The 14,692-nt window shown below is 40.6% G+C and overlaps 2 protein-coding genes across 13 annotated transcripts in view; one reads left to right on the plus strand and one right to left on the minus strand.

Annotated features, from left to right (window-relative positions):
* git2a (G protein-coupled receptor kinase interacting ArfGAP 2a) overlaps nucleotides 1–2,990 on the plus strand; it is an 84,548-nt gene extending 81,558 nt beyond the window's left edge. For 9 of the 10 annotated variants that reach the window (XM_068006019.1, XM_068006023.1, XM_068006022.1 and 6 more), the window contains one exon: nucleotides 137–2,990. In XM_068006019.1, the coding sequence (XP_067862120.1) occupies nucleotides 137–349 (213 nt within the window). In that variant the 3' untranslated portion in view covers nucleotides 350–2,990. The remainder of the gene's footprint in view (nucleotides 1–136) is intronic. The other variant, XM_068006025.1, reaches the window with a different exon arrangement.
* Nucleotides 1–14,692, minus strand: part of tchp (trichoplein, keratin filament binding) — a 42,111-nt gene that overhangs the window by 8,038 nt on the left and 19,381 nt on the right. For 2 of the 3 annotated variants that reach the window (XM_068006031.1, XM_068006033.1), the window contains exons 9-13: nucleotides 13,431–13,603; nucleotides 12,322–12,403; nucleotides 10,400–10,585; nucleotides 9,656–9,799; nucleotides 5,138–9,528 (exon numbers count right to left, since the gene is read on the minus strand). In XM_068006031.1, coding sequence (XP_067862132.1) covers nucleotides 9,496–9,528; nucleotides 9,656–9,799; nucleotides 10,400–10,585; nucleotides 12,322–12,403; nucleotides 13,431–13,603 — 618 coding nt within the window. In that variant the 3' untranslated portion in view covers nucleotides 5,138–9,495. Of the gene's footprint in view, nucleotides 1–5,137; nucleotides 9,529–9,655; nucleotides 9,800–10,399; nucleotides 10,586–12,321; nucleotides 12,404–13,430; nucleotides 13,604–14,692 lie in introns of those variants that run through there. The other variant, XM_068006032.1, reaches the window with a different exon arrangement.

Genomic DNA, 14,692 nt, shown 5'->3' on the forward strand with positions numbered 1-14,692 from the left:
TAGATTTTTAAAATTGTTTTGTTGCATTATCTGGACATTGAAAGCGATGTGTATACTATTCTGTTGATTACATGGGCTGTTCAGTTGTGTGGACAGTAACAAATGAAGAATTTTTCTTATCTCACTGTATGTATAGAAACCCCGTTCAGACATGGTTCGGGCCTCACTGAGGCTATTAACTTCTAGCGCATACAGACTCCAGTCAGAATGCAAGAAAGCACTGCCTGCAGAACCTAGTCCCGCAACTGACATCCAACTGGTAACACAGCAAGTGATCCAGTGTGCATATGATATTGCCAAGGCTGCCAAGCAACTTGTTACTATAACAACAAAAGAAAACAACAACTGATTACAGTTTTTTTCCTTTTTTTTATTTGCAGGAATTTTTTTAATAAAAGAAAACTATTTTGAATATGTACCAGATTTGGTCTGGGCTTTCTGTCAGTATTATGTTTGCATGCTTTTTAATAACATTATTTACAATTTTTGGATATTAAATTTTGTTCCTTCTGCCTATATGTTTGCAGCAGAGTTATGCTAATTTTTCTGGTGCTTTTTTGTTGTTTGTTTGACATCAACTCCCACTGGCCTCCTGGGAGTTAAAGCAGGCAGATAACAGTTGTTGGTTAGAATTGTGCATGTAACTGTTTGAAGTGTATTGATAACAGCAGAAAAATGTAGAAAGTTAAAGCTGCATTTCTTCCAGTTTTTCCAAAGTTATGCAATGTCAGGGGAAAATTGTTTGAAGTTGCTACATTGAGATAAAGAAACATCAAACACCAAAAATTAGATTTTATTTATTGAGCAACCTCGGTCAAGGTACAAAATCCATAGTGCAGGAAATAAACTAAAGCTGAAAAGGGTGTGGCAGGGAAAATCAATGAATTGGGTAGGCGACGTCAAACTTGGGTTTAGAAAGTCTTTAGATTATGTAAGGAAGGGAAGTTTAAGAGGGGTAAAATTTACTGGTTAGACACCAGGCTGCAATTGAAGGGCTGTAGTGGTAAAACTGTTGACCTGGGGATTATGGAAGTGACCAGAGATCTTAGCTGAAACCAAAAGACTGTAGGGTATTGCTGAGCATTTGCTTTTTGTAATCCAATGGGCAAATATTTACAAAGGATAGGTTTATATTTTGCTTTAGTAGGCATTTGGACTACATTTAAAAAAGGATTCACATGTTTTGTGCAGCTTGTACTTTGTTCTGTCAGCAGGCAGTTAGAATCACAGAATCTTACAGCACAGAAGGCGGCCATTCGGCCCGTCGTGCCTGTGCCGGCTCTTTGAAAGAGCTATCCAATTTAGTCCTAGTTGCCTGTGTTCTGTTCACTGACGTTAAGTAGCTGGTAATGATGAATGCTGCTTTTAGTCATGTTTTTTAGTGTTTCATAAGAGCATTATAATATCTTCAACGATTGCTAGTGAATTCTCTTGTAAGTGAATAGTTTTAATCATGCTCCTTCATCCAGCCACATGCACAAATCTTAAACCAGGAGCTGAATAAATCACTAAAATCAGATTGGTCAAAGCGTAATTGAATTAAAAGCCATACTCATCATTGCTTCGTGCTAATTGTACCTCATAATATTACAGCTTGTGACCTACATGACCGACATCACTGTATCAATGCAATTTGCCACTTGTACAACCAACCCTTAAGATCGATCAGGCCTTTTTTGTGGAAGATGTTTTATATTTTTGTATGTAGGTTGTGTATGCAAAAGCTATTTATCGTCAATCCTTTGCCTGGCATTGTACTGCATTTTTGATCAGTTAATTCCTAGCAAGACCATTTACTTTTAGTTGGTAAGCCTTTAATATTGACTAAATTTGTGAAGTGGTCAGTAAATTGTAGTAAAACTTATAATCTCCCTTACTTTTTGCATTGAATTCCCATAAGTGAAAACCTGATTTCTGTGAAGCTGTGCATCTCAATCAGATGCATTGCTTTAAGCCCTTTAGGCATGGGGATTTCAACCTGTAGACTTAGAACCCACAACAGACGAGACTAGCACAACCTCGTTTGGACTGGTGCAGCTATGGTTTCCAATTCTACTTGATGGTAGGTGAGTTAATAGATGGAGGAATGGGGAAGTCACCAAATTTTTATGCAAGTAATTTTGAAATGGTTAAACTGGGCATCCCAGTCAACCTTGTATTGATGAATGAATCTGCACCCAAACTAATGTAATGCAAAATATGGTGTGGATTTGAACTGGCAGGACCAGTCCAGAAGTGCACTTCCTGTCAGCCATTCACTGACTGGCATTGGCAGCAGCTGTGGGGGGAGAAAAGCTTAATCCTGGTCATCACAGTCTCGTGTGTAAAGGAGAAAATAGTGAGAACATTTAACGAAGAAGGGGTTAATCGAGATTGTATCCATTTTCTCCTGAGCATGGTGATGGCAGATTCTGTTTATGAACTTTTGACTTGTTTAGGTTCTAAGTAGGAGGATGGAGGCTTACAAGAGTCACGAAGGTGATGTAGATGGGTTAGGATATGTGACACTGAGCAGAGGGGAGTAGCATATTTATGCAGGTTGTACTCAGGATCTTTTTATTTTGAACGTGAAAAATGAAGGGAAAGATTATTTTCAGGTGAGGGTGGGTTTTGTGGTACTGTATTGCAATATGAGTTAGTGATGAAATGTTCCTTATAAATGACTATGGCGTGAAATCTAGGCACTAACGACTGCCGTAGTTCTGGGGTGGAATTTGACAGATTAGTTCCAGTGCAGGTCTGTTTTCTCTGTTCCAAAAACTTTCAGCCTTTGAAGGTGGTGCATTAAGGGTTTTTCTCACTTTTAGCTTCCCAGAATGAGTGAATCCCTGCATACCTTTGCACTGTACCTGTCATGTGGCTCTTCCTGTGTAATTTTTGCGTGTCACTTTCAACAGCTAATGGGTATATTGAAACCAACTGAGCATGCAACCATGTACAGTTTGTAATGATTTATTTACTCTGATTTATTAAATACATTACATGATGTACATAGAGTTTCCTGGGGGTTTCTTTTTCTTCCTGTACTCCACTTGTTTGCTGTAACTTATTCGAGACCAGATCACATTATTAACGAAGTGACTAGATATTCAAATATCTCGGAAACTGGATAGTATACATTAAATAATGTCTTCTATTCTAGTACTAGAGTTTTGAATCCTTATAGGTTGACGGGACAGAAGTCTGCTTTCAATAAAGGTTTTGTGTGAAATAAAGTCTACCCAGTTCTCAGAGGGTGTGGTTCCACAGGAAAAGCCAGCCTGCACTTGGTCACTAAATTAGCATTTGTGCACAGAGGGGCTGGTTTGTGAATTGGAATTCACACTGGTGTTGAGTTAGGTACATTACTAGCACACTGCAGAGCTTTTTAGTGCATCTAAGTAATGCTATACTTTATGTACAGTGCTTGATACTGACACTGGATGCATTCCCAGCATTCACATTGTTGCCTTCACAAAGTGTAAGTTCAAAATGACATTTAAAAAGAAAACATGCCTTGAAACTGCTCTAGAGATATAACTGGAAGTTCAGATTGGCTTGCTTTTAAATTTGTTTTCCTTTTGGTTTTGGGGGGGGAGTGTTCCACTACCCTTTGTGTGAAGAACTGCTCCCTGACATCACTTCTGAACCACTAAGCTCTAATGTTAAGGTTATGCCCCCTTGTTCTGGACTCCCCCACCAGAACATTGAGCCTGTTTCTGATTCACTTACAGCCATTGTTGCCAGTTGTGGTTTATAGCAGTAGAACATTGCAGCGTGCTTAAGTGCCAAAGCACAAAAGTTTTTTTTAAAAAATCACTCAGCATCTGAAGGGAAAGAAGTTAATATTTTGAGTGTAATCTTTTAAAAAGCAGTTCTGATGAAAGTTTACACATGAAATATTAACCCATCTTTTCTTTTTCAGAGATTCAGAAGGCAAGGCCTCACCCCTTTACAAGGAAAACCAATCATAACTCACTCATGAATTATCAGGTTTCACAAACTAAGCACCCTCCTTTTTCCCAGTGTGTTTCCTTCATATGCCAAACGACTGCAAAAAGACAATTGGGAACAGCAGTAGTTGTTGCAATGCATCTACTTATATCATGATGTGGAGATGCCGGTGATGGACTGGGGTTGACAATTGTAAACAATTTTACAACACCAAGTTATAGTCCAACAATTTTATTTGAAATATCTCCAGTGGTGGTAATATGAGCACATTTCAGGGAGAAGAAACTTTTACATTGTGGGCACGCTGCTGTCCTATTTTCAGGTTACAAACCATTAGGTCAATGCAGTCGTCTGTCATTACACTTAAGATTCCTTGAACTTAGCTAACATTTGAAACGATCGGGTCGTCACGTCACTGTATTCAACAGAGCATTTTGTGTAAATTTATAATGAAGTAAAAGCTACCTAAACTGCTCCGGTGCCTTCTACCTTTAACAATGTTGGAAATCCAGTCTCAGCTGGTAATTGAGTTCAACTGCTCTCGTGGGCAGAGTTTGCACAACCAAACCCAAATTAATGGAAGGCATTTTTTGGGGGTTGGGAACTGGATGACAGAAACTGGAAGTGTGCCAACTGACTGCTGTAGGTTGAGCTGAGTAGGAACCTTGAAGAAATTGAGATTTGGGCTAAAGGAGCAGGAAGCAATGTCAGTGAAGAAGCGACAGAGGGCAGCCTGAGAGAAGTCAAAATGATCCCATCCTCCCACTGAAGGAAGCAAAAACCATCCAGAGAAATGTTTTATTATGTAAGTTGCCATCCACATGATCTTGTTTGGTTGTGTCTGGAACTTCCTCTTCCAATCATCCCTTTAGTTGACTCACAACAGAAATGCTGAGAGCAGTTCTTGTGCATACGTCACCATCTTCAGGAAAGGAGGGAACTTCAATGAGGGAGGGGTTAATTGATGTCGATGATGAACAAGTCAATGGTCTAGCTAAAAACATGCCAAAGGATTTACATCCCTCAAAAGCAGAGAAATAAACTATAAATGATTAGAGGGAGAATGGCACGGCTGTTATTCACTAGGTAGTGAGTAACTTCCTGCTCAGCTTTCCACAATTTGAAAGAAATTTACCACAGGCTGATTGGCCAGCAAATGTTCCAGCTATTAGTGTGTATTGATTTTTTTTTGTGTTGGTGGGGGGTGGAGAGAAGAAGTAAGATGCTAAATTCATTTTTGTAAATCAAAGGTCTGGTAGTTACAAGTTTGATTTTTGAAGACCAGAGAAAAGCATGGATGCTTAAGCACTACTTTAGTCATTAAGACAGGTCGTCGTTGTAAGTGGCGAGACCTAATCTTCACACCCTCTCTGGATTTCCCTGTAAAGGATTATCTCTTCTCTTATACAGCTACAGAGTAGCTGAGCTCCACAGACCAGGAAGATTCCAGGTTTGATTTTAGTCTATACTGAGTTAACCCTTAGCTGAAGCAGTAGTAGGAGTATATCAGCCAGATTTCCTGCTTCTAATCACTATCCAGCTCCCCTGCTAGAGGTACTGGCATGTAGAGATTGGGTAGCCGATAATCACGTGAGGCTTGCAGATGAAGAATCCCCTGTTGGATAGGCTCCTTAAGGGCTGTTGGCACAATGATACTGGATTCTAGAATGTTTCAGTCTGCAGGGAAGGACAGAGATGAAGTACATCTAACTCTGGTGATGGAGCTGTACTATCAAGTGAAATAGTCACTAAAAACAGGTGCTTCAGTGATCTCATTATTCAACTCTATATGTTAATCAAGGGAGGAGGAACCTACTCAACAGAGAACAAAATGAATTGGGTAGGGATAGAACAGTGAGTCATCAATGGTTCAACTGATTATGGCAGTGAGCAGCTGCGTCTTCAATCCTTTCACTGCCTCATCCCTCCCTACAAATGTCTGAGAATTCTGCATTCCTGGTTCTGGCTTCTTGTGCATCCTCCACTCTTTTCACCCTGCCATTGGTGGCTACACCTTCAGCCTTCATACTCTGGCATTCCCATCCTAAACATCTCCACCTCCTCTCCCCTTGAGACCCTCCTTAAAACCCACCCCTTCAACTAAGCTTTTAGTCACTCCTAATAGCATCTTCTTGGCATGCATTGTTTTCTGATCATGCTTCTGTAAAACCTCAGTGTTTTTCTACATTTATGGTACTATATAAATGCAAGTTGTAATTGAGTCATACAGACAAGAAAGGTTCCATGTTTGATTCCCACTCTGTTGTTAGCTGATCTCAGGCATGATGGTGGTAGGCATGCTACAATTAACCTCAACAGCTCTAGGTTAGGGAGGGCCAAAGCATCCAGGGCTGGAATTCCTGGTCTCTATCTACTGGACATCCATGTGTGGCTGTTGAATGAGAACAATACCTTATGCAGCCAAATAGCCCGCAAGACTCACATACAAATAATCAGCATTGAGTGCATTACTGGTGGGTGACTTGTAACTTGGAAGTGTAGCCTAGCCAGAGTCAAATCCCTTCAGCAACAGGGAGGGAGGAGAAAGGAGGGGAGAAAATTGTCAAAAATTACCATTCCATCATTTACTACACATTTTATTTATATAACAATTACTGATTTAAAAATATAAAAACATGCAAGCCCCAAATTGATTTTTTTTCTATTTCATGATCTTGCCTCTAAAATAAAATGTCACAAACTCAGTACTAAGGATTGAAAACAAAGCTGGGAGGCTTTTTACAAACATCAATAATTCAGTCAAAGGAAGTAAAGAGGCACTGAGGATTTCAGAGCCATCGGGAATCCAAGTGAATTGGCAATTAATCAGTTGGACAGTTACACTAGAAGTACTTTTAAATACTTTAATCATGAAATTTAAACAGTTAAAAAACAGTCCTGAGTGTTGTTAAAGAAAGAGCTGTGAACAGTAACTCTGCTGCTAATTTGGCAGGACTCCTTTTACACATAGATTAGCTCCATTGGCCCCAGCTGGAAGGAGATCAAGGCAAATATTTTTATGAACCACCCAAATGCTTAGACTTTCATTGCTATTTACGAAGAGCTGAGACTTCAAAGCCCAATTTACTCATTATATAAAGATGTTAATATAGTTTCTCTCAACTTAAGTCTCTTCCCAGTTTACATTTGGACTCAAACTCAGGCTCAGCAATAGCTTTAAAATCTATTGACATTGCATCTTAGCAACAAAAGAAGATTCAAAGATGATTCCAATGGTATGTCCCAAATAAGATTCATACAAAATGACATCTGATCGGTTTCTAACTGTAACAGCCAAATTTGATCCAAATCAGTGCTGCTCAAATGTACAGCGTTAAAATCTGTGATTGAAGTAAAAACTATAGGTACCACTCGTGATATTATTGCTCTCCTGGCCTTTCATGCCAGAAGTGAGCAATTAACCTCTTATTGTGACTTGTCCAGTCGCATGCTTTAGTCCCCCAGATTTGGCTGGCAAACGCAATCAGCAATGCGGTAGGGACAGAAATCCGATAGCAAAGGCCGTAGAGCAGGAGCACACTGGGACGAAGGGCTGATAACGTAATGTTTCCACCTTCTTACCTACTTATGTGGCCAGAAGCTGCTTCCTGAAAGTTGTAAATCATTTAAAATAGTCACAAACAATGAGATCAGAGTGCACCCAGTACCAGTGTGACAATCAATGTCTAGAGTAGACATTGGTGGGGGTGAATAAAATTAAACATTTCCAGTTTAATGTTCTTTAATTTGAGAATTCAAACACCACAGCAGTAAATTCCAGATGAAGATGTCAGCATTGCACAAGTTTATTGAAAATGTTCACAAACGCTTATTTACTTTTGTAAAGACATACAGTCTAAGCAAAGCAAAAAAGATAGTTATAAAATACATATCAAAAGCATCATTTTTATCACTAACCTCATGTTCATCTGGAATCCTGTGTTTTTAATCATACCCCAGAATATTAAATTGGAAATGTAGAAATATTTTATGCCGATATTCAGACAGTTACCAATACTCCCTCCACTTCTGTTCTACAGTCTCCAATTTAACAAAATAGTTTAAATCATATTTTTCCTTAGGGGTGTGTTTCCTTCCAATGTCCTATCCATGACCCATTGCCAATTGTACATCTCGCTCGCTTTCTCCAATCATTTTCTTTCCCAGGCCTCCAATCTCCTTTCTTATCCTCTGTTTTCTCCTTCCCCGCAAGATTAGAAATCTGGAGAGGGGGCAGGGAGAGACCAGAGATCAGAGTCACAGGAGCCAAAGCAAATTCCTGTTACCTGATGTGATCTACTTGCCCAAAAAAGGAAAATGTTGCTGTACAGCAATGTTGATTCCTAATCTGGGAAGAAAGTGAGCAACTGAAGGCCATCGGGAGAACGAACGAGGGTCGAGACTGGTCACTAAAGTGCCTCAGTACTTCCAGACTGCCAATGTTAAGCTCATACACATACTTTCAACAAGAGTTAAAAGCCTTCAGACAAAACACAAGACATCATCTGTCTGGCCATTTAAATCCGGAGTTAAATGATCTGTTACAGCAAAAATCAATTCTATCAGGCTGGTCTTGCAAATACAAACACAGTAACACAAAAAAGGGTCCATACTGGTACTCTGTATAAATAAATATAATGTTTACTAAGCTGGCTAAACTCAAGGTGTTGGTTTCCCTCATTCCCTATTTCTTGTTTTCCAGCTGCCCTACTTTCTATATGTGTCACTTCCTGTCGTTAAGACAGATGGCCCAGACTGCACCATATTACACATAGTTAATAGCACTGCTTGGTCAACTTAGGATTAGGTGTGCTTGAACCACGAAGCTAGGGAATTTTGAATTCTTCCTTCCTTGCTCTTGCTTTACTATCCCCCTGCCAGGTAACTTGGCCAAGACCTGTCTGTTTTAAGGCTTCCACTTTCTCCTACTTCAAAGGAGCCCTGGTGCCAATGTCAGTTAAAATGAGTCTCCCCCTGCCCGAGAGTCCAGTAACTAATTTTGTCGCTACCAGTTCATCTCAAGGAGTTATAAATATCAGCAGATACTTTTCAACTTTTGTAATGTGGGAAGGAAAACGATTGACCCACCACAGAACTGGAGAAATCTAGTGGCCCTGACCTCACAGAACCTGGAAGACAGAGCTTGAGGATTACTTCCGGACCCAACAGAACATGTGCGGCAGCCACCCGCAAACACCTACTAACAAAATAACAATCTTCCAGACAACGAACAGGCCCGGTGGTTAAGCCCTGTGAACCATTCATATTTAATGTGTACTAATCACAGGCCAGCAATTTATAGAGACAGTAAGAGAAATCCTTAGAGACTGATCAGCTCTGTGATTTTATGTGAACTCCAGCCTAAATTTCCTAGTTTTACAGACATTGAGCTTTCCCTTCAATTAAGTGCAAATTACATACTACAACATCCAGTACATAAAGGGAATGAAGACTTGGCTCCGTCTGCTAGGTCAAGTAGTGTGGATTTGATCCAGACACTCTATCCATTCCAAGGCAAGACTCACATTTCACAAGCCAGTCTTGTATTTCTCCACTTCTACACTATGTCCAGGCTGTTCTTGGTCGGTGATATGTCTAATAAAATATAAAACAGGGAGGAAAAAGGTCAGTCTTACAACATTTTCACTTTAAAGACTGGATGGTACATTTGCCAACTGAGCCACTGCAGTGGTCCAGACATCCATGTTCAATGTGTAGTTACCTTAGGCTCATAGCCTCGCTGCCTCATCAGCTTAGCCTCATGCTGAAGCATCTCTTCATACTGTTTCTCTGCAAGCCTTTCCTCATCTTCCTCCTCCTGTTGCCGGTGCAACTCTTCAAACTGCTGCCTCCTCTGTTCTTCAACCTGCATTAAAAAAAATTTTAAAAACTGACGCTACATTTACCAGTCCAATATTATCCAGTATATTTGTTTAGTATTTATCAACAGCATCCAAGGCCATTGCCCAGTATTGGGGTTTACAATAAGATCGCAGTGGACTTGCAGTAGATCTGCAATACTCGCCATTGTAATATTACTTACATGATTGATTATTGACCATGTTTCCACCCTCTTTCTTGAAGGTGCTGGCCTGGACGGGATGGAGGGTGGGGGTAAATTAGCCTCACATTTCTTTCACTCTTTCCCCTGTGGGGGATGTTTCTGGCCTCTCCTCATTGTTCCATCAACTCACTGTGTGAAGAATCATGGGGGTGTACCTAAATCCTACCGCTACTTGGCACCAATTTAGCACCCATTGGTGCCGCGAATGAAATCAGCTAACATCACAGACCATACGAACAATCTTTGGAGGTACTTTTGGTTGCATGGCTGTTCGAGATCTCTGGGGGACAATGCCTCACAGTGTACATTGACCTACTTAAATATGCAACAGTGTATGTATACCCTCCATCAGGAATGTACTGTTGATTAATGCCTGTATATTAATAGTTTTGTGGAACAAACCTGCGCTGCCAGCTCCTGCTTGCGAGCTGTTTTCACCTCCTCCTCTTCCTCCCTCTCGCGCTTTGTTATTTCCTTCACTTCCTCTAGCTCCCGGATCAGGGCCTCACGATGCTGCACAGATTCCTCCTGAGCACGACGATTTAGCTCAATCCGCTCCTGGATTTGCTGCTGTCGGCCTACAAGTACCTAACAAGAGGAAATCACATTAAACACTGCATTTACAACAACTTGTGATTTAAAATGTACTCGACAGGTAAGGGACGTGTGACACTGAATCCGCCCACCAATGTACCTTAACCCTAACATCATAGGAGTACCCCAACTGCACGTGAGTAATTTTTCCATTTCTCACACTAGTCAATCTGTGTCGTCTCTGACTGACTTTACAGTTTAGTACTACTTGGTCCTCTAAAAACTCTGGGGCAGTTTTATCCTGTCCTCATTTCGTACCATCAGCAGAAGAGACAATGTCTGACCATTTTCAGCCATCAGCGTTGTTTCTCCAGGTGTTCCATCAATCTCCTGGCAAAGTTACAGTAGAAAATCAGGAGAGCCCCGGAGGAATTTTCAGACCAATATGCTAATAGGAATCTGTATTTGTAGGAAGAATCTCAAGTACTACCATGTAGAAAGGATGTAGAGATGCCAGCTGAGCTATTCTTTTGACATATATTAACATTTAATAATCGTTGAGTTAATGCAGGGCAAGCAGAGAAGTTGTCTACGGACTCTGTCTCTATCTTGGGCACTGTGCAATTCTCTGTCATTCTTCCCTGAAGCTCCACAGGGCCCCAGCACCCTAAAGTACTTGGACCAAGTGACCATTCTTCAAAGTCCAAAAAATGAGCATTGGCAATGTCCATACTTGTGCATCTCCATCAGGAGTAATCAACTTTTCACCTCCCTGGAACTGATTAAGCCAACAGTAGTCAGCCGAGATTGTCTTTGTTAAATTGTCAAATAACAATGCTGCCGTCATTTTGACTGCAAAAGTACCAGTGGAGCTTCTTTCATTAGAGCAGAGAAAATTAACAGGATATCCAAGAAGACGTTCAAAATTATGAAGAGTTAAGATAAATCATGAAAAACTTTTTCCATTGGTCAGTGAGTCGGGAACTAGAGGGCATAAAATTTAAAATCATCAACAAAAGAACGAACAGAGAATGGGGAAATTCTTCTTATGCAGGCAGTTATTAGGACAAGGAATGCCCCAACAGAAATAGTGGTGGAAGCAGACATAATAGCTTTTTAAAAGGGAAGTGGACAAGGGCAAAGTGGACACCTATTTCACAGGAGTGACGGGTGAAATGGCCTCCTTCTGTGTTGTAAAAAAAATATTACAAGCTGGTATTTAAATATGTTGGCCTGGCCCCCCGTCAGTAATCAGTGACACTTCATATTCCTTACTTCAAAACAAAATTTTATCGCTTCTGGTTGCCTACATACCATGGACCATTCCCTAGCTGAAAGCAAAGGCAGATGACTTGCCTCCAGCCTGGCCAATGCTACTCTTAAACAAGGTTCCAGGAAGGGTGCACCTTTTAGGTTATTTTCTCCCTCGCTCCCTATGGGTAAATACCTGACCTTTTTACTCCACCTTCTACTGACAGTATGACCAAGAATGGTAACTTACAGTGTGGGGAATTGTAGGTGCACATCCGTGTCTCGCCACTTTACACTGAAGATACCTAGTTAGCTAGCGAGCTCTGGACATTTATTTTGGAGAGATCAATGTTTGTAAAGAAAATTACTAATTCACAGGACCACGTTCGTAGATGCAAGGTGGAATGTACATAAACACTAATACTGCATTTGTGAGGCTGCCTGAATCTATTCTAAGACATAGCATCTACATGGCCAACACCTGATATTTTCAAATAATTAACCACCGGAATGTCAAGGGAGGAATGTGACTTCCATACCTCCTGCATTAAACGCATTCTTGCTTGTCTCTCCCTCTCCCACTCCTCTTCTCGTTTCCGCCACATCCGCTGGGCCTCCTCCCTGGAATCAGAGGGATTTTTTTTTTCAAACTTAAAACCCATTTGTGCATCCTATGACTTCAGCACATGATTACATTCTCCAGCTGCAATGAACTACTACACATTGTCACTGCAAAGTTCTGTATTTAAAATTGTGAAAATAACCTCTTTGAAGGGTGTAACATTTTAAAAATAATAACCACTCCCTCCTTATTGCTTGGACACAAAAGAAGCCATCATTATTTATAATGCTTATAGGCTCTCAACTGAAAAGGAAATTAAATTATTTGTAGTCCAAGAAAGTCTGTTGAAGCTCCTTTCTAATTTATGGTATGATATCATACTCATTGAAACAGGGCTTTTGTTTCTAATTGGATTCCTCCTTCCATTGAGTAAGAGACTAGGAGAACACAATCATACTGATTTCATGAAATTTAAACAGAATATAGATTTTGATTTAGTGGGATAATCTAGGATTAGACCCTTCAAGGTCCGTTAAATACATCCCAACATGAACTCTTATTTAAAATCACATGTTCACTACGAGGCCTCTGGCTGCTGAATCATTTTCATTGCGCTTCTGACTCTAGAGGCAAAAGGAAGACATCTTACCTTCACCTCCAAGCAACTTGTGCTGCCGATTACAAGTCACAGACAACTGGGGGTGGGAAAGAGTGCACGGAGTCAAAGTTAATTAAAGACTCAACATATTTCCATGGCTCACTGGGAAATGCAGCAGAGTGCTCCCAATTGGGACACCAATCATAATGTTAGTTAAATTTTAAAAAGTCCACATAAATAATAGTTCAATTTTGCAATTTCACACTGTTGAGTATTTTGCAAGTGAATAATTGACCGTTCCACTGGAGAGCCTTAGCCTAAAGTACTTTTTTGCCAGAAGCCTCCAATGTCTGATGAAAGTTTTCAATAGATGTCATGCTCACAAGCAAATAGAATAACCAGGAGAGCACATTACAATGATCTATGTCCTTTTCCTTCCAATACAATTCTTTTCCGACCAAATATGCACAAAAAGATCAGGGACAGACCTGAATACAGTGTCCAATTCTGCCTCACGCTCTCTCTCCAACTGCAGCTGCTCCTCAATGACTTTTTTCATCCACGCTGCATCGGCTATAGCCCGTTCACGCCTTGCTGACTGCAATTGTTGGTCCACCTCTTCTTTTTCAATCAGAGATGCAAGAATTTGGCGATCCATCTCCTGCAAATTGAAAAATGTTACAAGATAAAGAGCTGCATAGTTCAGCAATGACCTTTGTGAGGAAGGCGTCCAAATAAAATGTACTAAAGTCTAACAAAGAGTGTACACAATACTTTCACAAAGAATGCTTAAAAGGAGTGATATTCCTTCATTGGCAACAGAATCACATAACAGTACAACGATACCACCGTAATCCAGCAATCAGAACAAAAATACACATCATACAATCATTCCCAAGAGTAGTGTTCTCGCTGCTACCCCAGACTTCTATTTGAAATAGGGGCAGGAATGTGCGGACTGTTCCCCCACCCACTTGCTTTTTTCACTGGATATCTGTCAATCCGAGATAGATGACAATTGCATCTCTAACAGTCACCAGCATTCCTGGGTCAAAATCCTGGAACTCCCTACCTAACAGCACTGTGGGAGTACCCTCACCACACGGATTGCAGCGGTTCAAGAAGGCGGCTCACCACCACCTTCTCAAGGGCAATTAGGGATGGGCAATAAATGCTGGCCTTGACAGCGATGTCCACATCCCAGAAAAGAATTTTTAAAAAGTTGATTTGAAGCTGTACCCAGCTGCATTAGTAGGGTGTCAGAGTAACACTACTTTAAAAAAAGCAATTGTAAACAATTTTACAACACCAAGTTATAGTCCAGCAATTTTATTTTAAATTCACAAGCTTTCGGAGGCTTCCTCCTTCGTCAGGTAAATGTTCAGCATAAAGGCTAGCACAGTGCATTTGAGCTCCAACCTGTTGTACCAGGCAATGGCAGAAGGCAGATTTACACCCAAAAATCCCCATGATGGGGTCCCTATCTCAGCTGTGCCATCACAGAGCAGTATTAGTGAAGGCCATGCACTCTGCCACTGAGAGGAACAGTCACCCTGACTGTTCTCAACCATGTTAAGTGGCCAGTTATAGTGGCAGAGTCAATACATTCACCTCCCTGCCCTTCTCATTCAAGGTACAGTGAAGGATACTGGGAGAAGATAAATTACTTAGAACAACACAAAAACAAAGCAAATCACACATTTAACTAATTACTCCACCTGCACTGTACTGAGGTACTGTCAGATAACTG

Source organism: Heptranchias perlo, chromosome 25 (assembly GCF_035084215.1).
Source record: "Heptranchias perlo isolate sHepPer1 chromosome 25, sHepPer1.hap1, whole genome shotgun sequence".
Classification (NCBI taxonomy): Eukaryota; Metazoa; Chordata; class Chondrichthyes; order Hexanchiformes; family Hexanchidae; genus Heptranchias; species Heptranchias perlo.